At 45.0% G+C, this 23,930-nt stretch overlaps 1 protein-coding gene across 4 annotated transcripts; it reads left to right on the top strand.

Moving 5' to 3' along the window:
- Positions 1-1,683: 1,683 nt before the first annotated feature.
- Positions 1,684-19,254, top strand: LOC141198703 (uncharacterized). Of its 4 annotated transcripts, none has more exons than XM_073663117.1 (7): positions 1,684-1,851; positions 12,723-12,862; positions 12,986-13,090; positions 13,174-13,297; positions 13,381-13,469; positions 13,666-13,756; positions 16,057-19,254. In XM_073663117.1, the coding sequence occupies exons 2-7, from the start codon at positions 12,794-12,796 to the stop codon at positions 17,667-17,669; spliced, it is 2,091 nt and encodes a 696-aa protein (XP_073519218.1). In that variant the 5' UTR covers positions 1,684-1,851; positions 12,723-12,793; the 3' UTR covers positions 17,670-19,254. The 4 variants fall into 4 exon arrangements, with proteins under 4 accessions (XP_073519218.1, XP_073519216.1, XP_073519219.1 ...); XM_073663115.1 differs by lacking the exon at positions 1,684-1,851 and adding an exon at positions 6,693-6,759; XM_073663118.1 differs by lacking the exons at positions 1,684-1,851; positions 12,986-13,090 and having other exon boundaries at positions 11,335-12,928.
- The last annotated feature ends 4,676 nt before the right edge of the window (positions 19,255-23,930 follow it).

Here is a 23,930-nt window from a genome sequence, read left to right as displayed (position 1 = left end):
TTCAACTGAGCAACATAACGTTTTGGTTTGTAAGATTTATGCTTCTGTTCATAAAATCTACTCTCGTTTGCAGTTTGAAGGCTCTAACTTATTTGCATCTTATCAAACCAGCTAAATCTGCAGGGGGTTGAATACTACTTGTAGGCACTGTGTATATATATATATATATATATATACAGTATATAATATATATTTTATACTAGATGGTGGCCCGATTCTAACTCATCGGGTATTCTAGAATATGTATGCGGCCTACCGGGCGCGACTAATCAGCGAAGCAGTATTTAAATGGGTTGTGCACTACTTTAAATTAACCCCCCAATGTATCCCCCCGGGGCCCCTAATGAATTTTGTAATTACGTCATGTTGTCAATACTGCTTGTGACAACATCGCTGACCACGCACAGCCAGGACGTAATTCCCCCGGCTGCAGCCAGCTCTTGCTTTCGCTTACATCACGACTATTTGCGGCTGCAGCCAGGGGTCTCCTGTTCCACGTACCACCGTGAATGACGGGCTGTGGGCGGGGTTATCCCCCATCGTGTCACACCCAGCATCCACCGCGCGCTCTGTCAATGAATGCGCTTGCGGTGGATGCCGGGTGTGACGGGATGGGGGATAACCCCGCCCACAGTCCATCACTCACTGTGGAAAGCGAAACAGGAGACCCCTTGGCTGCAGCTGCAAATAGTCGCGACCAATCAGCGAACCGTGTTAGTGAGGACCGGGTAGCGGCGCTGCCTGTTCGGGTACTTCCGCTGCGAGCAGCCGGGAGATGACTGGCTAGCACCCGGCTGCATCGCCGCTGACCTCCATGCGGCTACCGTCAGGAGATCAGCGGCTAGGACCGCTGATTTCCCGACGGCAAGTGTGAAGGGAGGACCAGGGAGCAAGGCCGCCGGTCGGTGTACTTCTGTTGCGAGCAGCCGGGAGATGACCGGCTAGCACCGGTCATCTCCCGGCTGCGTCGCCGCTGATCTCCCGACGGTGGCCTGCGTGTTTCAAATCCGGCGCCAATTCGCGGCCGGGCTGCGCCAGTCGCTGATTTGTCGCGGCCGCGACCATTCAGAGAAGCGGTGTTTTAAATTTCGCGCCAATCAGTAGAGCACTGTTTAAATTTGGCGGCAATATTGCTGATTGGTCGCGACCAATCAGTGAACCGTGTTAGTGTGGACCGGGGAGAGGCGCTGCCTGTGCGGGTACTTCCGCTGCTAGCGCCGGTCATCTCCCGGCTGCATCGCCGCTGACCTCCATGCGGCTACCGTCGGGAACTCAGCGGCTAGGGTCTCTGATCTTCTGATGGCAAGTGTGAAGGGAGGACCGGGGAGCGGCGCTGCCTAGGCCGCCAGTCGGGGTACTTCTGCTGCGAGCAGCCGGGAGATGACCCGCTAGTGCCGGTCATCTCCCGGCTGCATCGCCGCTGACCTCCGTGCGGCAGATGAGCCGCTAACTGCCGCCATCTTGTTCTGAAATCCCGCATCACTGATTGGCCGCTGCCGGACCAATCAGCGACGCGGGATTTCCTGGACGGACAGACAGACGGGATAAGCCAATTATATAGTAGATATTTATTTTTCCCTGTATTGTAATTTAATAAAATTAGAATTTCATTGTAATCCTAAAGCTTTTCTTTGTGATATTTTATGTCCCAGACTTATGAACTTGTCATTTCATTGTAGCCCAGCGCTAATCAACACTGGGAAATCCTGGCAGCGGCACCGACTGACCGGACAAACCCTTCACAGCAGAGACGAGCCGACTCCATCTAGAAACCACGGACGATTCTCATCCCTATTGTTCTTCAGTCCATGTGTCGTCATTATGTCCGGATTTATCAGCAATGTACAAAAGGTAATAGGGTAAAGAATGTATATAGGGTCAGTATGTATATATTCTGTACTGTATGTATATAGGGTCAGTATGTATATATTTTGTACTGTATGTATATAGGGTCAGTATGTATATATTCTGTACTGTATGTGTATAGGGTCAGTATGTATATATTCTGTACTGTATGTATATAGGGTCAGTATGTATATATTCTGTACTGTATGTATATAGGATCAGTATGTACTGTATATAGTCTGTACTGTATGTGTATAGGGTCAGTATGTATATATTCTGTACTGTATGTGTATAGGATCAGTATGTATATATTCTGTACTGTATGTGTATAGCGTCAGTATGTATATATTCTGTACTGTATGTGTATAGGGTCAGTATGTATACATTCTGTACTGTATGTATATAGGGTCAGTATGTATATATTCTGTACTGTATAGGATCAGTATGTATATATTCTGTACTGTATGTGTATAGTGTCAGTATGTATATATTCTGTACTGTATGTGTATAGGGTCAGTATGTATACATTCTGTACTGTATGTATATAGGGTCAGTATGTATATATTCTGTACTGTATAGGATCAGTATGTATATATTCTGTACTGTATGTATATAGGGTCAGTATGTATATATTCTGTACTGTATATATATATATATATATATAGGGTCAGTATGTATATATTCTGTACTGTATGTGTATAGGGTCAGTATGTATATATTCTGTACTGTATGTATATAGGGTCAGTATGTATATATTCTGTACTGTATATATATAGGGTCAGTATGTATATATTCTGTACTGTATGTATATAGGGTCAGTATGTATACTATACTGTATGTGTATAGGGTCAGTATGTATATATTCTGTACTGCATGTGTATAGGGTTAGTATGTATATATTCTGTACTGTATGTGTATAGGGTCAGTATGTACAGTACAGACCAAAAGTTTGGACACACCTTCTCATTTAAAGATTTTTCTATATTTTCATGAGTATGAAAATTGTACATTCACACTGAAGGCATCAAAACTATGAATTAACACATGTGGAATTATATACTTAACAAAAAAGTGTGAAACAACTGAAAATATGTCTTATATTCTAGGTTCTTCAAAGTAGCCACCTTTTGCTTTGATGACTGCTTTGCACACTCTTGGCATTCTCTTGATGAGCTTCAAGAGGTAGTCACCGGAAATGGTCTTCCAATAATCTTGAAGGAGTTCCCAGAGATGCTTAGCACTTGTTGGCCCTTTTCCTTCACTCTGCGGTCCAGCTCACTCCAAACCATCTCGATTGGGTTCAGGTCTGGTGACTCTGGAGGCCAGGTCATCTGGCGTAGCACCCCATCACTCTCCATCTTGGTCAAATAGCCCTTACACAGCCTGGAGGTGTGTTTGGGATCATTGTCCTGTTGAAAAATAAATGATGGTCCAACTAAACGCAAACCGGATGGAATAGCATGCCGCTGCAAGATGCTGTGGTAGCCATGCTGGTTCAGTATGCCTTCAATTTTGAATAAATCCCCAACAGTGTCATCAGCAAAGCACCCCCACACCATCACACCTCCTCCTCCATGCTTCACGGTGGGAACCAGGCATGTAGAGTCCATCCGTTCACCTTTTCTGCGTCGCACAATGACACGGTGGTTGGAACCAAAGATCTCAAATTTGGACTCATCAGACCAAAGCACAGATTTTCACTGGTCTAATGTCCATTCCTTGTGTTCTTTAGCCCAAACAAGTCTCTTCTGCTTGTTGCCTGTCCTTAGCAGTGGTTTCCTAGCAGCTATTTTACCATGAAGGCCTGCTGCACAAAGTCTCCTCTTAACAGTTGTTGTAGAGATGTGTCTGCTGCTAGAACTCTGTGTGGCTTTGACCTGGTCTCTAATCTGAGCTGCTGTTAACCTGCAATTTCTGAGGTTGGTGACTCGGATAAACTTATCCTCAGAAGCAGAGGTGACTCTTCTTCTTCCTTTCCTGGGGCGGTCCTCATGTGAGCCAGTTTCTTTGTAGCGCTTGATGGTTTTTGCAACTGCACTTGGGGAAACTTTCAAAGTTTGCCCAATTTTTCGGACTGACTGACCTTCATTTCTTAAAGTAATGATGGCCACTCGTTTTTCTTTACTTAGCTGCTTTTTTCTTGCCATAATACAAATTCTAACAGTTTATTCAGTAGGACTATCAGCTGTGTATCCACCTGACTTCTGCACAACACAACTGATGGTCCCAACCCCATTTATAAGGCAAGAAATCCCACTTATTAAACCTGACGGGGCACACCTGTGAAGTGAAAACCATTTCCGGTGACTACCTCTTGAAGCTCATCAAGAGAATGCCAAGAGTGTGCAAAGCAGTCATCAAAGCAAAAGGTGGCTACTTTGAAGAACCTAGAATATAAGACATATTTTCAGTTGTTTCACACTTTTTTGTTAAGTATATAATTCCACATGTGTTAATTCATAGTTTTGATGCCTTCAGTGTGAATGTACAATTTTCAAAGTCATGAAAATACAGAAAAATCTTTAAATGAGAAGGTGTGTCCAAACTTTTGGTCTGTACTGTATATATTCTGTACTGTATGTGTATAGGGTCAGTATGTATATATTCTGTACTGTATGTGTATAGGGTTAGTATGTATATATTCTGTGCTGTATGTGTATAGGGTCAGTATGTATATATTCTGTACTGTATGTATATAGGGTCAGTATGCATATATTCTGTACTGTATGTATATAGGGTCAGTATGTATATATTCTGTACTGTATAGGATCAGTATGTATATATTCTGTACTGTATGTGTATAGTGTCAGTATGTATATATTCTGTACTGTATGTGTATAGGGTCAGTATGTATACATTCTGTACTGTATGTATATAGGGTCAGTATGTATATATTCTGTACTGTATAGGATCAGTATGTATATATTCTGTACTGTATGTATATAGGGTCAGTATGTATACTATACTGTATGTGTATAGGGTCAGTATGTATATATTCTGTACTGTATGTGTATAGGGTTAGTATGTATATATTCTGTACTGTATGTGTATAGGGTCAGTATGTATATATTCTGTACTGTATGTGTATAGGGTCAGTATGTATATATTCTGTACTGTATGTATATAGGGTCAGTATGTATATATTCTGTACTGTATGTATATAGGGTCAGTATGTATATATTCTGCACTGTATGTGTATAGGGTCAGTATGTATATATTCTGTATTGTATGTATATAGGGTCAGTATGTATATATTCTGTACTGTATGTACATTTATAGAGATAAGTACACGCGCGGCGGCTCCGCTCCGTACACCTCTCACACACAAGGCTCCGCTCCGTACACTTCGCACACGCGCGGCTCCGCTCCGTACACTTCGCACACGCGCGGCTCCGCTCCGTACACCTCGCACACGCGCGGCTCCGCTCCGTACGCCTCGCACACGCGCGGCTCCGCTCCGTACGCCTCGTACACGCGTGGCTCCGCTCCGTACGCCTCGTACACGCGCGGCTCCGCTCCGTACGCCTCGTACACGCGCGGCTCCGCTCCGCACGCCTCGTACACGCGCGACTCCGCTCCGCACGCCTCGTACACGCGCGGCTCCGCTCCGCACGCCTCGTACACGCGCGGCTCCGCTCCGTACGCCTCGTACACGCGCGTCTCCGCTCCATAAGCCTCGTACACCTCGTACACGCGCGGCTCCGCTCCGTACGCCTCGTACACGCGCGGCTCCGCTCCGTACGCCTCGTACACGCGCGGCTCCGCACGCCTCGTACACGCGCGGCTCCGCTCCGTACGCCTCGTACACGCGCGGCTCCGCTCCGTACGCCTCGTACACGCGCGTCTCCGCTCCGTACGCCTCGCACACGCGCGGCTCCGCTCCGTACGCCTCGCACGCGCGCGGCTCCGCTCGCCTCGTACGCGCGCGGCTGTGCTCCGTACGCCTCGTACACGCGCGGCTCCGCTCCGTACGCCTCGTACACGCGCGGCTCCGCTCCGTACGCCTCGTACACGCGCGGCTCCGCTCCGTAAGCCTCGTACACGCACGGCTCCGCTCCGTACGCCTCGTACACGCGCGGCTCCGCTCCGTACACCTCGTACACGCGCGGCTCCGCTCCGTACGCGTCGTACACGCGCGGCTCCGCTCCGTACGCGTCGTACATGCGCGGCTCCGCTCCGTACGCCTCGTACACGCGCGACTCTGCTCCGTACGCCTCGTACACACACGGCTCCGCTCCGTACACCTCGTACACGCGCGGCTCCGCTCCGTACACCTCGTACACACACGGCTCTGCTCCGCACGCCTCGTACACGCGCGGCTCTGCTCCGTACACCTCGTACACACACGGCTCTGCTCCGTACACCTCGTACACACGCGGCTCCGCTCCGTACACCTCGTACACGCGCGGCTCTGCTCCGTACACCTCGTACACACGCGGCTCCGCTCCGTACACCTCGTACATGCGCGGCTCTGCTCCGTACACCTTGTACACGCGCGGCTCCGCTCCGTACACCTCGTACACATGCGGCTCCGCTCCGTACACCTCGTACACACACGGCTCTGCTCCGTACACCTCGTACACACGCGGCTCCGCTCTGTACACCTCGTACACACACGGCTCTGCTCCGTACACCTCGTACACACGCGGCTCTGCTCCGTACACCTCGTACACACGCGGCTCCGCTCCGTACACCTCGTACACACGCGGCTCTGCTACATCCACACTGTAAACCCCTCCTGACCCCACACATAAACTTCCCCTCATCCAGCACCATGACAACCAGCACAGCAGAGTCCTGCATCCACTGAGGCCCCTGATCATGTGACCCCTGACTCCTCCCCTCCTGTGACCTCATCACAGCTCCTGTGCGCACAGAGCAGCCATATATGTGGTGGCGGCTCTGCAGGTGGAGGTATGTGGAGACCCCATTACTGGGCGCAGGGGGCATTAACCCCTTCAGCACGGAGACTCTTTTGGGGTCTTGTGTTGCCCCTTTATAAGAATCATAAGGTTTTTGTTCTGTTTCCTGCAATAGATACATACGACCCAACTATAGAGACAGGAAGGGAGGAAACGTATTGTTCTCATAGTACAGGACCCCTTTACTGGCCCCACAGTGTAATGTCCCCATTATGCCCCTTATGCAGGATGTATGATGCCCCCCACACAGTGTAATGCCCCCATGATGCCTCTTATGCAGGATGTATGATGCCCCCCACACAGTGTAATGCCCCCATTATGCCCCTTATGCAGTATGTATGATGCCCCCCACACAGTGTAATGTCCCCATGATGCCTCTTATGCAGGATGTATAATGCCCCCCACACAGTGTAATGCCCCCATTATGCCCCTTATACAGTATGTATGATGCCCCCCACACAGTGTAATGCCCCCATTATGCCCCTTATGCATGATGTATGATGCCCCCACACAGTGTAATGCCCCCATGATGCCTCTTATGCAGGATGTATGATGCCCCCACAGTGTAATGCCCCCATTATGCCCCTTATGCAGTATGTATGATGCCCCCACACAGTGTAATGCCCCCATTATGCCCCTTATGCAGTATGTATGATGCCCCCCACACAGTGTAATGCCCCCATTATACCCCTTATGCAGTATGTATGATGCCCCCATGATGCCTCTTATGCAGGATGTATGATGCCCCCACAGTGTAATGCCCCCATTATGCCCCTTATGCAGTATGTATGATGCCCCCACACAGTGTAATGCCCCCATTATGCCCCTTATGTAGGATGTATGATGCCCCCCACACAGTGTAATGCCCCCATTATGCCTCTTATGCAGTATGTATGATGCCCCCACACAGTGTAATGCCCCCATTATGCCCCTTATGCAGGATGTATGATGCCCCCCCACACAGGGTTTCGCCCCCATTATGCAGTGTGATGATGCCCCCCCCACACAGTGTAATGCCCCCATTATGCCCCTTATGCAGTATGTATGATGCCCCCCACACAGTGTAATGCCCCTATTATGCCCCTTATGCAGTATGTATGATGCCCCCACAGTGTAATGCCCCCATTATGCCCCTTATGCAGGATGTATGATGCCCCCCCACACAGTGTAATGTCCCCATTATCCACCTTATGCAGGATGTATGATGCCCCCACGCAGTGTAATGCCCCCATTATGCCCTTTATGCAGGATGCATGATGCCCCCACACAGTGTAATGCCCCCATTATGCCCCTTATGCAGTGTGTATGATGCCCCCACACAGTTTAATGCCCCCATTATGCCCCTTATGCAGTGTGTATGACCCCCCCCCCCACAGTATAATGTTCCCCCAGTACCGCCTGAGGTCCTGCAGTTGGAATAATCCCTCTGGAGAATGTTTTTTCCTTTCCCTGCTCCCCTCCATATAGACCCTCGAGCATGTATACATGCATGTAGGGGAGCAGGCCTTACTAGATATTGAGGCTTTGTACAGTAATATTCCGCATGAGGATGATATCAGAGGAGTAAGACATTTCTTGAATTGAGATCAATAGAGTGTAGCAGACATAATGACTTCATGGAGGATCTTCTAAAATTCACTCTTATTCATAACTTCTTTCTTTTTGATAGGAAGTATTTCCACCAGCTCAGGGGTACTGCGATGGGGAGCCTCTGTGCTCCCTTATATGCTAACCTATCCCTGGACTGGTGGGAGGAATCCTCAATATTCAGGGATGGCATCCATATATTGGGGTATGGTACAAATATATTGACTGCATTTTTATCACCTGGTCAGGGACGAGTGAACAATCTTTTTAATTTGTCGGGGAACTCAACATCAATAGAGTGGGCCTTAGATTTACATCTGAATTTATTATAATAATAATTTTTATAGCGACAACATATTCCACAGCACTTTACAATTTTAAGGGGGACTTATATTGACAATACAGACTTTACAGAATAAGCATAACTCAGATATTAAAAGGAGTGAGGGCCCTGCTCACAAGCTTACAGTCTATAAGGTAATAGGGGAGACACAAAAGGTAAAATGTACATATATTGTATAATACAGCCTTAATATACTAAATAGGGTAAGTACATAACACCACATGAACTGGTCGCCAGCCAGTATGTGTACAGTACAGACAGAGGCTATTCAGTGCATGAATGGTATGAGCATGATTTTGAAGAAAATTTTAATATGGGCCAAACTGGGACAGTTAGATAAGTGTGTTGAGGTGATAGGCCAGTATAAAGAAATGGTTTTTTAGGGCACGCTTTAAACTGTGGGTATTGGGAATTAATCAAATTGTCCTGGGTAGTGCATTCCAAAGAATTGGAGCAGCATGCGAGAAATCTTGGAGACTGGAGTGGGAGGTTCGGATTACGGAGGATTTTAGTTTTAAGTCATTAGCAGAACTGAGGGCACGGGTAGGGTGGTAGACTGAGACGAGGGAGGTGATGTAGGGCGTTGCTGAATCATCAAGAGTTTTGTGGGTAAGAGCGATAAGTTTATATTGAACTCTGTATTGGATGGGCAATCAGTGCAATGACTGGCACAGGGAAGAGACATCGTTGTATCGGTTGGTGAGGAATATGACCCTGACTCCTGCGTTCAGGACGGATTGGAGAGGGGAAAGTTTATAAAGGGGGAGATCGATAAGTAAAGAGTTGCAATAGTCCAGACGAGAATGAATAAGAGCTACATAAGAGTTTTTACAGAGTCAAAGGTAAGAAAATTTCTGATTCTAGAGATGTTTTTAAGGTGTAGATGACACGAGCGAGCGAGTGATTTGATGTGAGGAGTGAAGGAAAGATCTGAATCAAGCTTGACCCCAAGACAGCCAGCATGTTGCTGGCGAGTAATGATGGAGTCACAAACAGAAATGGCAATATCAGGCATAGATAGGTTAGTGGAGGGAGGAAATAGGAGTAGTTTAGTTTTTGACAGATTAAATTTTAGATAGAGGGAGGACATAGTGTTAGAGACAGCGGAAAGACAATCACTGGTATTTTGTAATAATGCAGGGGTGATGTCCGGAGAAGAGGTGTATAATTGGGTGTCATCAGCATAGAGATGGTACTAAAAACCGAATCTGCTGATTGTTTGTCCAATAGGAGCGATATATAAGTAGAAAAGAAGGGCTTCTAGGACTGATCCTTGAGGAACCCCGCCAATAAGGGGGAGGGGAGAAGAAGAGGAGCCAGCAAAAGACACAGTGAAGGAGCGGTCAGAGAGGTAGATCCACAGTGTCGAATGCTGCAGAGAGATCCAGGAGAATCAGCAGGGAGTAGTGACCATTAGATTTGGCTGTTAGTAGATCATTAGAAACTTTAGTGAGTTCAGTTTCAGTAGAATGTAAACAGCGGAAACCAGATTGTAAAGGGTCAAGAAGGGAGTTATCTGAGAGATAGCGTATTATACAAGAGTGGACCAGTCGTTCCAGGAGTTTAGATATAAAGGGAAGATTGGAAACAGGTCTGTAGTTAGCAGCACAGTTCTGGTCGAGGGATGTTTTTTTAAGTAATGGATGTATGCTGGAGTGTTTAAAAAAGGAGGGAAAAATACAAGATGAGAGGTAGAGGTTGAATATTTTAGTTAGGTGAGTGGTGACATCTGGAGAAAGGGACTGAAGGAGATGTGAAGGAATAGGGTCACTGGTGCAGGTGGTAGAGCGAGAGGAAGTAAGGAGCCTTGTCACTTCATCTTCCGTGACTGGTTCGAAGTCAGAAAATGATCAAGATACAATGTGGGAGGGAGGAGCATGCATTACATTTGGGGATTGAGAGAAAATTTCCTGTCGGATATGGTCAATTTTTTCTTTGAAATAATTGTCCAGATCGTCAGTGCTGAGGTTTTTGGTTGGGGCATGTGCTGTTTGATTAAGGAGAGAATGAAAAGTGTCAAACAGGTGTTTAGGATTATTGGGCCATGAGATGATGAGGTTGTTAGGCTGCGTGCACACAATGCTTTTTTCATGCGTTTCCGCTGCGGAAACGCATCAAAAACGCATGGTAATCCGCACCCCATGGTCCCCAATGGCATTCCGCAATGTCAATGCACATGCTGCGGATTTTTCCGCAACGTTTCTGCAGCGCTCATAAATCCACAGCATGTTCATTAATTTTGCGGAAGCCATGCCATTGACTTGCATTGAGACGCATAGAATCCGTGTCTGTACATTTGTACAAGCGGATAATATGCGTTTCAATGTGCGGATGGTACCCAGTTCTGGAGGAGAGAAGACTCTCATCCAGACCTGGGTACCATTGTACCTGTAAAAAAAAGAATAAAATAAAAAATAAAGTTTATATTCACCTGTCCGGCGGCCCCTGCAGCGCTTCTCCTTCCAGGACCTGAGATGACGTCGCAGTCATGTGACCGCAGGCTGTCTCGCGAGATGCCGGCAAGCCAGGAAGGAACCAGGAAGGAGCGTGACAGCACACACGGCGGCATCGGAGGTAAGTATAGCTTTATTTTTTTATTTTTACGGTCACACTGTATAAATCCATGCCGTTTGCATGGATTTATACAGTGTGACCTAGTTGTCAAGCACTTTCCAAGTGATGCTATCGCCTGGAAAGTGCTTGTCAGTCCGCATGCGGAAACACATGCGTTAACGCATGTGAATCCGCATGTATTCCGCATGTATTCTGCAGGAAAAACGCATGCACAATCTGCATGCATTTTTTCCGCCAGGGAGATGCATAAATGCTGCAGAAATTTTCTGCTTCATTTCTGCATCGTGGGCACATAGCCTCAAAGTAGGTTTGTTTGGAGAGGTGAAGGGCGGAGTTATAGGTTTTAAGCATAAATTTATAATGGAGGAAATCTTCAGCCAGATTAGATTTTGTCCACAGCCGTTCGGCACACCTGGAGCCCCGCTGGAGAAAACGTGTTTGCAGCGTGTTCCAAGGTTGTCGCCGTCTGTGCCGAGTTGTTCTCTGTGTAGAAGGTGCGCCTTTATCCAGGGCACATTGCAATGTTTCGTTATAATGCTTCAGTGCAGAGTCAGGGCATGAGAGGGTGGAGATTGGGGCCAATGATGATTGCAACGTTTTCATAAATTTCTGGGTGTTAATGCCATGTATATTTCTATAAGTGTGGAAAGTGAGGGTGTCTTGAGCAGGGTGACAGTTCTTGACAGAGAATGAAAGAAGGTTGTGATCAGAGAGTGGAAGAGGAGAGTTAGTAAAGTCATGTATTGAACAGAGCCGGGTGAAGATCAGGTCAAAGAGTATTTCCATCTTCATGTGTAGGAGAATTAGTAAGCTGTGAAAGGCCGAAGGAGGAAGTTAGCGATAAAAGATGAGCGGCAGATGGGAAGAGGGAATCGCCTATTGGGATGTTAAAATCTCCCATGATGAGGGTGGGGATGTCATAGGATAGAAATTTTGGAAGCCAAGTGGCAAAGTGATCCACAAACTGAAGGGAGTGGCCCGGAGGGCGATACACAGCCGCCACTCGCAGGGAGAAGGGCCAGTAGAGTCTGACTGTGTGGGCCTCAAAAGAAGGGATGAAAAATGAGGGTACTGAGGATATAACCTGAAAAGTACATTTTATTTAAAGGAGCAGACCAACACCAATTATTACCAGTTGCCTTTCCTGCATGTACTGATCAAGAAGGATTGTAACGGGACCCTAGGGACACTCATCTACCAGAAACCTTCAAGCACTAATAAACTACTGAAGTGGGATAACCACCACCCCCATCCCCATAAAAAGAGGAAAATCCAAGGGACAATTTTTATGGTTGAGAAGGTACTGCTCGACTGTCACAGATTTTAATATACAGGCAACAGACCTGAACACCAGATTAAGGGATGAAGGGTACTCGTGGTACATTTTGGATTCCGCATCATCGTTTGCAGAAAAATGGTCTTATCCATCAGCTTATCTTTTCCTCATTCAGGTCTCTACAATACCGGATCCTCTCAGTGAAGATCGTCTATATAAGAAAATTTTCCTGATTTATCCAGGAAAATGATGGACAAGATGGTAGAGAGGATATTACACCTCACCCTAGAGATCCTCTTCCGGCTTACTGGAGAGGTGAGCGATTCTGATGACGTCACATTACAGCATTCTTGGAAATAACAGATGGACAGAACTAGAGAGGTGAGGACTCTGGAAATGTCTGTAGTGAGATTTATTAATGTGACTCTCCATAACCAGAGATTAATCACGGGGCCTCCACCTCACCCCCTAATACATGAGGACATCAATGACCAGAAGATCCTAGAACTCGCCTACAAGATAATTGAGCTGCTGACTGGAGAGGTGACACTGCTGGGAATGCTGGGACATTATACAGTAACGCTGTGAAGGGATCGGGGGGATGACGGTATCATTGTATGTGTCAGGTTCCTATAAGATGTCAGGATGTCGCCGTCTATTTCTCCATGGAGGAGTGGGAGTATTTAGAAGGACACAAAGATCTGTACAAGGACATCATGATGGAGGTTCCCCAGCCCCTCACATCACCAGGTAATAGACAGGACTAAATACACACGGCCTATAATTATCTGTATGTAAAGAATGAATTCAGTCCCTGTATGTGTTTCCTCCAGATCTATCCAGTAAGAGGACAACACCAGAGAGATGTCCCCGTCGTCTTCTTCCACAGGACTGTAAACAAGAAAATCCAAATGTTCCTCAGGTAGATAGAGAGAAGGTGTCATGAGATCTCCCCTATGATGTGTAGACGGCTGTAAATGTCATGTCTTCAGTTCTGTTTTATCCATCATTATTATGTTTTATATTTGTGTAATGAGAATGGTGGAGATGGCAGGATTAGAGCTGATCATAGATGTGACTTCTCCATCTGTCAGTGACTTTTACAATATTTGTTTCAGGGTGAAGATCTGACCCATATTAATACTACAGAGACATATGTGAGGGGTGATGAGCGGTGTAAAGAGGAGATTCCTACATATGACTACACAGGTGAGCAGTAACCACTGAATACAGAGAAGTCCCTGTCTGTGGCTGCTTTATCAGTGGTGTAGTCGTATCACAATCGTGTGATCACCATTTTGCCGCTAGACTCCAACATTCTCCTCCGTTCGAAAATATTCAAATTACTTTGTGTAATTGTGAAAGACCTTTTCTATAGAACTTACAACCTGAAGGATCCACCTACCCCCTGGGATTAGGAGACGCTGACCGTTACCTGCCCATGTCTGTAAACTATAAAGCCAAATGACAGCGTACGTAGAATGTGCTGACAAATTAAAAAATCACTTGAAGAAAAATATGATGGGCCTGTAAGAGAAAGCGGAGGGTAATGATGCTGTTGGCTTCCTAGATCCCTGATATCTTATTAGATGAATCTACCTTCTCTCCGTTCTGTGCTGCTGAATGTGCTCATATGGTCCCTACAAGACCAGGTCCAGTCTTTCTGACCAAACTTCACTTTTATGATCGACAACATTAAATGTGCAGTGAGGGCCAAGTGTGAATTTCTGTACAATAAGAACAGAGTTTCCCTTTATCCTGACTTTTCAATTTCTTTTGAAACCAACTAACTTCAAACAGGATTGTCATAAACTACACAGAAAACATTACACCTGCGCCATGATATATCTCTAAGCTGTGCGTGGCTGATGGCTGTAATATACATTTGTTCATGCCTGCAGGAGATGTGTTGGCATGGCTCCAGCCCTGGTTTCATGGATCCACTCCACATCATAAATAGTATTGAGCGAATTTGTTCGGCATTTCAAATTCGGGTTAGTTTTCGGGGTTCCGGCTTGTTCGCGCCAAATGGTCCACCATAAATGAGTGCAACTCCAGTTTAGTGTTGGATTTCTCCCCTCATACATACGTGGTTGTTGGGGATGTTACATGTTTATATATTCTTTATTTTTTTTACATATTTTTATTTTTTTCACTCTCTATGATAGTTTCATTCTGGTGGGATCGGCCGGCCTCACTTATGTGAGTCTGTAACTCCCTGGTCGTCTTTCAAAAAGATCTCCATTACCTCTTCCAAATGCCTGAGATCTAAATTTAAAACACCTCAGCTCTTCAGTATTATAAAAAAGTTCTCTTTGAATGTCTAATATTTCTTCTTGACACTCATCTGCCAGAAAATATTGGCCCTTAGCGATAGTTTAGATTGAGAAGAGCCCCCGAGCCCCATACTCTAATTACCCCAGAGAGGTTTCACCACTAGTTACTCATTTTTCTCTGATGAAGACTGTTCAGTTTGGTCATTTCAGTAGATGTGTTATTGTCTATAGTCACAGTTTTTGACTTCAGTAATCCTCTGCTTTAACCCCTTCCCGCAGTCAGTATTATGTTTCTAATCAGGCCCCATTTTTCAAATTTGACTTGTGTCACTTTATGTGGTGATAATTTTGGAATTCTTCACAAAGGATAATAGGAAACAAATGGACCTTACAAATTATTTTCCAACTTCTTTTGAATCTGACAATACCCTATATACGGTTGTACACTACTGTCTGGGCACATGGGAGGTTGAGAAGGGAAGGAGCGCCATTTAGCTATTAGGAATGCTCAAAAGATGGCTACCACGAACAGGCTTATAACTATCTACCCTGTTTACAGATTTCACAAATTACTTTGCTCATCACCCTTTAACTCTTCTACATGGATCTGAACCTACACAGAGACCCCTAGGCTTGGGCCATGGTGTTACCTGCTATTCGGTGGAGTGAGATGGAAAGAAGAATAGTCAGGTAGCCGGGTCAGAACCAAGAGGATAGAGAAAATACAAAATCAGAAGACACCAGTAGTCAGTAAACGGGCCGAGGTCACAACAGGAAACAAATACACAGGCCGGGAGCTGAGCACAGAGGACTGAACCAGAGGAGAACAAGGCTGTATCTGGCAGCTTCCGGCAATATGCTTCCAGCTTTAGTAGGGTGCGGTGCTTTCCAAATTGCTGAAGCAGGGAGCAGATTACTCCAGCTGGACTGCACACACACACCCATACTGTCAGACTCGATGGTACTACAGGTACCAGCAAACCTAATCTTAGTAGCTGGACAGAGCCTGCGCCTTTTACTCCATATTTGGGAGGCAGAATGAACAAACAGTTGAACACCACGCTCCTGGTCCATCCTATGAGGTTTTCTATTAGACAGTCATTGTCCTGGTGAATAAGTGAATTTTTTAATATAACTTGCCTTTTTTACAGACAATTTAAGTAGAAATGTTCAAAAATATAAAATTCAAGTATTTTTTTATTAAAAAATAATAAATAGTTTTATTATTGGCAGATGTCTGTACCAGGAGATCAGAGGGACAGCTGATATCTTCAATTTTCAAATCGGATAATTTTCAGATCCCACAGCATACAATTGAAGTGAATGCCATTACTCCAGATATACCATCATCCCTTCACAGCAAAGATCTGTCATCTGATCCTTTGAAACAGATCCTGTCTTCTGATTCATTACCGACTACTATGGAAAATCAAAGTCACAAAATAAGCATTAAAAAACAAACTGCTCCCAATGCAAAGAAGACATTTTCACATTCAGAATATAGAAATAATTTTCCTCTCAAAAAGTCTTTTCTTAAACATCAAAAAATTCACACAGCGAAGAATAGATTTTCTTGCTCCAAGTGTGGGAGATGTTTTAATCAGAAAACAAGTCTCGTTAGGCACCAGAGAATTCACACAGGAGAGAAGCCATTTTCCTGTTCAGAATGTGAGAAATGCTTTATAGACAAATCAACTCTTATCAATCATCAGAGAACTCACACAGGAGAGAAGCCATTTTCATGTTCAGATTGTGGGAAATGTTTTGTACATAAATCAAATCTTTTCAAACATCAGAGAACTCACACCGGGGACAAGCCTTTTCCATGTTCAGAATGTGGAAAATGTTTTACAGAGAAATCAACTCTTATCAAACATCAGAGAACTCACACAGGAGAGAAGCCATTTTCATGTTCAGATTGTGGGAAATGTTTTGTACAGAAATCAAATCTTAATATACATCAGAGAACTCACACAGGGGAGAAGCCATTTTCATGTTCAGAATGTGGGAAATGTTTTGCAAAGAAATCAACTCTTATCAACCATCAGAGAACACACACAGGAGAGAAGCCATTTTCATGTTCAGAATGTGGGAAATATTTTACAGCGAAATCTACTCTTATCAAACATCAGAGAACTCACACAGGGGAGAAGCCTTTTCCATGTTCAGAATGTGGAAAATGTTTTAACCATAAATCTAGTTTTCTTAAGCACCAGAGAACCCACACAGTGGAGAAGCCTTTTTCATGTTCAGAATGTGAGAAATGCTTTATAGACAAATCAACTCTTATCAATCATCAGAGAACTCACACAGGAGAGAAGCCATTTTCATGTTCAGATTGTGGGAAATGTTTTGTACATAAATCAAATCTTTTCAAACATCAGAGAACTCACACAGGGGACAAGCCTTTTCCATGTTCAGAATGTGGAAAATGTTTTACAGAGAAATCAACTCTTATCAAACATCAGAGAACTCACACAGGAGAGAAGCCATTTTCATGTTCAGATTGTGGGAAATGTTTTGTACAGAAATCAAATCTTAATATACATCAGAGAACACACACAGGAGAGAAGCCATTTTCATGTTCAGAATGTGGGAAATATTTTACAGCGAAATCTACTCTTATCAAACATCAGAGAACTCACACAGGGGAGAAGCCTTTTCCATGTTCAGAATGTGGAAAATGTTTTAACCATAAATCTAGTTTTCTTAAGCACCAGAGAACCCACACAGTGGAGAAGCCTTTTTCATGTTCAGATTGTGGGAAATGTTTTGTACAGAAATCATATCTTAATAAACATCAGAGAACTCACACAGGGGAGAATGCTGCAACTTCACCCAACTAGTCTCTGTACAGACAAGAAAGGCCCTATCTGTACAACTAAAAACGCCACCACAGACCTAACTCCCTAATAAGTCGTTGAGGAGTTTTTCATACCTCCTGAGGAACCAGAGGGGAGGCCGCAACACAGTATCCACAAGGGGAAAGGAAAGTATGAAGTAAAATACGAAAACCCTGAATGAGAAACAAAAACACATTCATATAGGGCAAAGAAGGCAAGCTAAGGAGAACCAAAAATAAAAGGAACAAGTATAATCTCCCAGAAACCTAACATTGTTAGAATGAAAAGATACTGGGAGGGAAAGCAAACTGACCGGGAGGATAGTTTCACCTTTGTGGTGAAACTTACAAAATTCATCCTCACCAACTGTATATGTCAAACCCGTCCATTTATAATGACCATGGACAAGATAAAGATTCCCAACTCACATCAGGACTACAAGATCCCAGCTACTTTCAGCTGCATCACATCTAATGTAATGTACTTAATTATATGTAGCAAATGTCCAACTGGGGGTCTGTATGTAGGGGAGGCAAGGCAAAAACTTAGATGAATTCTCATCGCCACACAAAAAAAGAAAAAAAGAATAGATCTACTTGTGGCCACACAGTTTTACGGCCACAACTGCTTATCCTTTTCCGAAACTGATAGTTCTGCTTCACGTCACTTGTCTTATCTATTGCATTATTCCTGTGCCCTGTTATGTATAAATATGTGACTCTTCAGATTTTGTGTTATACTTTGTCTGATGAAGAGACCTGAGTAGTCTCGAAAGCTTACTGACTAATGGCTAACTGAAGAGATTACCACTGAGGACTCTCAAATTTTAATATTTTTCTCCATACAGCAATTTTAAGATCTCTCCACAGGTGTTCAATGGGATTTAGATCCAGACTCATTGCTGGGCAGAACTATCCAGCACTTTGTTTCCATCCATTTTCTGGGTGCTTCTTGAAGTATGTTTGGGCTCATTTTCATGCTGGAAGACCCATGACCTAGGACGCAAACTCCGCTTTCTGACACTAGGCACTATATTGTGACCCAAAATCCTTTGCTGATCTTCAGATTTCCTGATGCCTTGCACACAGTCAGAGGCAGCAAAGCAACCCCAAAATACCTTTGAACCTCCACCATATTTGACTGTATGGGTTGTAAATTTATTCATTATCTGTGCACCTTGGACAAAGGAACATGTGGATCTCTAAAGATGGACTTATAACCTTGAAATTGTTGATATTTTTCAACAATTTTGGTTCTCAAGTCCTCAGACAGTTCTCTTCTCCTTTTTCTGTTTTCTCCATGCTTAGTGTGCCACACATATGTACACAATGCAAAGATTGAATCCATTTCTCCCATTTTTATCTGGTTTTAGTTGTGATTTTCATATTGCCCACACCTGTTACTTGCCACAATTGCGTTTGAACAAGCTTCACATGCTTGAAACAAAGTTGTTTACCCACAATTTTGGCAAGATGCCAACAATTTTGTCCGCCCTATTTTGTGTGAAATTATGTTCAATTTCCCTTTTTTTCTCTGTTTTCTTGTGTTGTTCCAATGCATGCAAAGGAAATAAACGTGTATAACAAAACGTGTAATTTCAATAATTTTCTGGGAGAATTACTTCATTTTCTGGAACAATTTCAAGGGATCCTACACTTTTGACCATGACTTGTTTTTGTTGTCTTTTTAATTTGTTGCAGCATATTATCCTCTTCGTGTTCAGCTATATTAGGAGGCTTGTAGCAAAGTCCAATTAGCAGCTTTGCATTATTGCCATTTTCATGTACATTTACCCATACTGATTTTACATCAGGGATGTAAAGCTTAAAACATGCAGAGGGCCAAAATGAAAAACTTTGACAAAGTCGTGGGCCGACCAGAATACAGTATAATGGGCCCCACATAGTCCTCCATACAGAATAATGGGCCCTACATAGTCCTCCATACAGAATAATGGGCCCTGCATAGTCCTCCATACAGTATAATGGGCCCCACATAGTCCTCCATACAGTATAATGGGCCCCACATAGTCCTCCATACAGAATAATGGGCCCCACATAGTCCTCCATACATAAGAAACAAGAGGGAAAAACTTTGAGTCAGCGTCCCATATAATAGTGAAAAAATTACAAAATTGTATTAATTATAATTTATACAGGAAAAAAATATGAATTGCAGAAACAGAGACAGTTAATAGTAAAACAATAGAGGAGCACTAATGAGGAGCATGAGACAAATTAACATGATTATTTTCTGATGTAAATACATAATTGGGCTGCCAAAAAAATAAGAATATATTGTTAAAATGCAATGAAGCATTCAATAAAAGTGCAGGTGCTTATGAGGTAGGTCAGAAGCAGTTGCTATATAAGAGGTTAGTCATACCGCTGTCTATATATAGGTACTAATATAGATAGCTCATACCGAAGATAGCAGATCTTTATTAGTGGTATCAGTGCCCTGACCCCTTAGGCTACAGGGTAAAAGTATATCCTAATACATATTAAAGCCTAGAAAATGCACCTAAGTAGGAAAAAAGATTAAAGAACGGCAGCAAAAGATCCTAGTTACTTACCGGTAACGGGATTTTACAGAGCCCATGACAGCACCACCTGAGAGAGGGTATCCGCCCACCAAGGACAGGAACCTACTGAATAAAAAGGCGGTACCTCTCCTCCGCATCAGTTTTGTTTCAGAGCATGAGAGGGCCTCCGAAGACAGGTTAATACATAACCACCACCTCAATATTTGTACTAAACACCTTAAAAAGTGCACACCACAGTGATAAAGGGGAGGGAATTAATAGGGTGCTGTCATGGGCTCTGTAAAATCCCGTTACCAGTAAGTAACTAGGATCTTTTCCCCTTCTCCCATGACAGCACCACCTGAGAGATTTATAGAGATCAAATACCAGAGGGAGGGATCACCGTTTGCAACACCTTCCTACCAAAGGACATCAGTAGAAGAGGAAAGGTCAAGACGGTAATGTCTGTAAAATGTAGCGGGGGATGACCAAGTTGCCGCCTTACATATGATGTCGATGGGCACATCCGCCTTCTCAGCCCAGGAAGCAGCTACCGCTCTGGTGGAATGGGCCTTCAGGTTCTCTGGAACCGGCAGATTGCTAGAAGAGTAGGCTAAGGTAATAGTATCCCTGACCCATCTAGCTATGGTCCCCCTTGTAACCTTAAGTCCTTTCCTAGCCCCCTGAAAGGATATAAAAAAGGCGTCACTCTTTCTCCAGGCTTTTGTCACTTCCAAATACCGGACTAACACCCTCCTAACATCTAAGGTGTGAAGCTTATGTTCCTCAGAATCCCTAGGATTAGGATAGAAGGAAGGGAGAGTGATTACTTGCGTCCTATGGAATTTGGAGGCTACTTTTGGAAGATAGGCCGGGTCTGGTCTTAAGATTACTCTATCCGTACATACTTGAGTGAATGGATTGTTAACGGATAGTGCGTGCAAGTCACTGACTCTACGAGCTGATGTCAGGGCTACCAGTAGAGCAGTCTTTAAAGTTAAGATTTTTTCTGAAACCTTCTCTAAGGGCTCGAAGGGAGGTTTGGTTAATGCTTCCAGAACTAAATTAAGGTCCCAAGGAGGCATTCTTGGAATAGGAATAGGTCTGGATCTATGACAAGCTTTAATAAATCTAATGATCCATCTATTTGCTGCCAAGTCATAATTATACAGTGCCCCCAGAGCTGATACCTGCACCTTTAAGAGTACTGGTGGCTAGTCCCATATTTAACCCCTTCTGGAGGAATTCTAGTATGGCCTCAATAGGAATCCTCCCTTTGGCGGACTGACCCGAGTTAGACAAGAACTTAGCCCAGGTTCTACCATAGATTCTAGTTGTTATCGGCTTTCTACTTGCCAGAAGGGTAGTAACAAGATCCGGAGAAAACCCCTTTTGCGTCAATAGCGACCTCTCAAAATCCAGGCCGTCAAATGCAGGCCTGCTCTTTGGGGATGACAGACTGGGCCCTGCCTGAGGAGATCCGGGATGTCCGGAAGAACCCATGGATCTGCTTGGGACATTCTCTTCATCCAAGTGAACCATGGTCTCTTGGGCCAGAACGGGGCGATCACTATAACCCTCGCCCGTTCCTCTCGGATCTTCCTCAGGATAGTAGGGATCAGTACTAAAGGGGGAAAGGCATAAGCTAGAGTAAAATCCCATGGAATCTGCAGCGCGTCCACCGCAAACGCCCCCTCTTTTGGATTCAGGGAGCAAAAGGTTTCGGTCTTCCGATTGTGTCTGTTTGCAAATAGGTCTATCTGGGGCTGTCCCCACCGACCCACAATCTGCTGAAAAACGGCTGGATTCAACTCCCACTCTCCTTGTTTCAAGGTGTGACGACTCAAGAAATCGGCCTTTATGTTCTCTTCCCCTTTTATATGCAGCGCCGAGAGCGTGACCAGCCGACTCTCGGCAAACCTGAAGATCTGATCCGCTACTAACATCAGAGGGAGAGACCTGGTACCCCCCTGATGATTGATGTAGCCGACTGTTGATCTGTTGTCTGACATTATCCTGACGTGAGGACTCTGAAGAGCAGAACTGAATTCTTTTAGAGCGTTTCTCGCTGCCAACAGCTCTTTCGTGTTGGAAGAGAGACTTGTCTCGCTGTCCGACCAGAGGCCTTGTACAGAACGATCCCTTAGGTGAGCTCCCCAACCTTCTGCACTTGCATCTGTTGTAATTGTATCCGACACCTGGAAGGTCCAAGGAACCCCCAAAGATAGGTTGACCGGAGATGTCCACCAGTCCAGGGAGTTGATCACGACATCTGGAAGAGACATCTTACCATTCAGACGACCTTTGAGCCGCCTGTCCGCTGCCAGAATCTCCTGTTGAAGACATCTGGAATGGTACTGGGCCCACTGAACCGCCGGGATGCAAGATGTCATTGTACCCAACAGAGACATTGCACTCCTCAGGGTCATGGTCGGATTGCTGATAACCTGAGATATTAGGGATCTGATCTTCAGCTTCTTTTCCTCTGGCAGAAGACAGGTTTGGTTTTCTGAGTCCAGAATGAGACCCAGGAAAGACTGAACCCTCTTTGGTTCCAGCCTTGACTTCTCCAGATTTAATAGCCAACCTAGGCGTCTTAGACTGGCCATGACGTCCGCCAGGGCTAGAGCACAGAGTTGACTTGATCTGCCCACTACTAAGAAGTCGTCCAGATAAGGGATGACCAGAATATCTCTTTCCCTCAAGTGCGCTGTGACCTCCAGAATGATTTTTGTGAAGACTCTTGGCGCCATGGAAATGCCAAAGGGAAGAGCTGCGAACTGAAAATGCCTTACGTGCCTGCCGACTTGTACAGCTACTCTTAGAAACTGTTGATGATGTGGCAAAATCGGGACGTGGTAGTAGGCGTCCTTCAGATCGAGGACGCACATAAAACAGTCCGGAAATAACATCTTTATGGCCGATTTTATTGTTTCCATCTTGAACGGCCTGTAGACTAAATGGTCGTTCAGCCTCTTTAAGTTCGCAATGGTCCTGAAGGAGCCGTCCGGCTTCTTTATTAGGAAGAGAGTCGAATAGAATCCTCTTCCTTGCTCGGGTGCAGGTGTTTCCACCAGAACTCCTTTCCTGAGCAGAGAGAGAACTTCCTGCTGTAAGGCTATCTGTTCCGCTAAACCCCTGGGGGCTGATATTTTGACAGTGTTCTTGGGCCTGCTTTTGAACTCTAATGTGAGCCCCCTCCTGATTATCCCTAAGTTCCAAGGATCCTGGGGGGAACTGTCACTTAGGGGCTTTCTTATTCTCGGAGGAGGGACCCCCGAACATGAAGCCTCTGTTATACGGCTTTCTGTCTTTCCAGCTTCCTTGGTCTCTGGGAGCTTTACTGCGGCTGTATTTTCTCTTCCGAAAGGAGCTGTTAAACCGGGAACCAGACACCGTGGGAAATCCATGTTTTTTGTCTGCGGCTTTATCTAGGATGTCATCTAGACCTTTGCCAAACAAGAAGTCCCCCTCACAAGGGATTGAGCACAGTTTAGACTTTGACTGCACATCCCCTGGCCAGCTCTTGAGCCATAGCGCCCTACGGGCTGCATTAGAGAGGTTTGCAGACCGGGCAGCCAGCCTAACTGAATCTGCCGATGCATCTGCCAGGAATGCAGCCGCTCCCTGCACAAGAGGAAGGTCCGATAGAATTTTCTCCCTGGACACATTCCCCCTGATCTGGTCTTCCAATTGTTGAAGCCAGATCATCATAGATCTAGCGGTGCAGGTGGCTGCTA

Source organism: Phyllobates terribilis, unplaced genomic scaffold (genome assembly GCF_046119375.1).
Source record: "Phyllobates terribilis strain yellow unplaced genomic scaffold, ASM4611937v1 Scaffold_99__1_contigs__length_5935540, whole genome shotgun sequence".
NCBI classification, from domain to species: Eukaryota; Metazoa; Chordata; class Amphibia; order Anura; family Dendrobatidae; genus Phyllobates; species Phyllobates terribilis.
Note: the sequence above shows the minus strand (reverse complement) of the source record. Positions and strands in the feature narration are given on the sequence as shown.

Coding starts and splice junctions, on each gene's coding strand:
- LOC141198703 (XM_073663114.1), top strand. CDS start 12,911: ATGGACAGAACTAGAGAGGTGAGGACTCTGGAAATGTCTGTAGTGAGA. Junction 13,470..13,665: donor AAAATCCAAATGTTCCTCAG/GTAGATAGAGAG, acceptor TATTTGTTTCAG/GGTGAAGATCTGACCCATAT. Junction 13,757..16,056: donor TCCTACATATGACTACACAG/GTGAGCAGTAAC, acceptor TATTATTGGCAG/ATGTCTGTACCAGGAGATCA.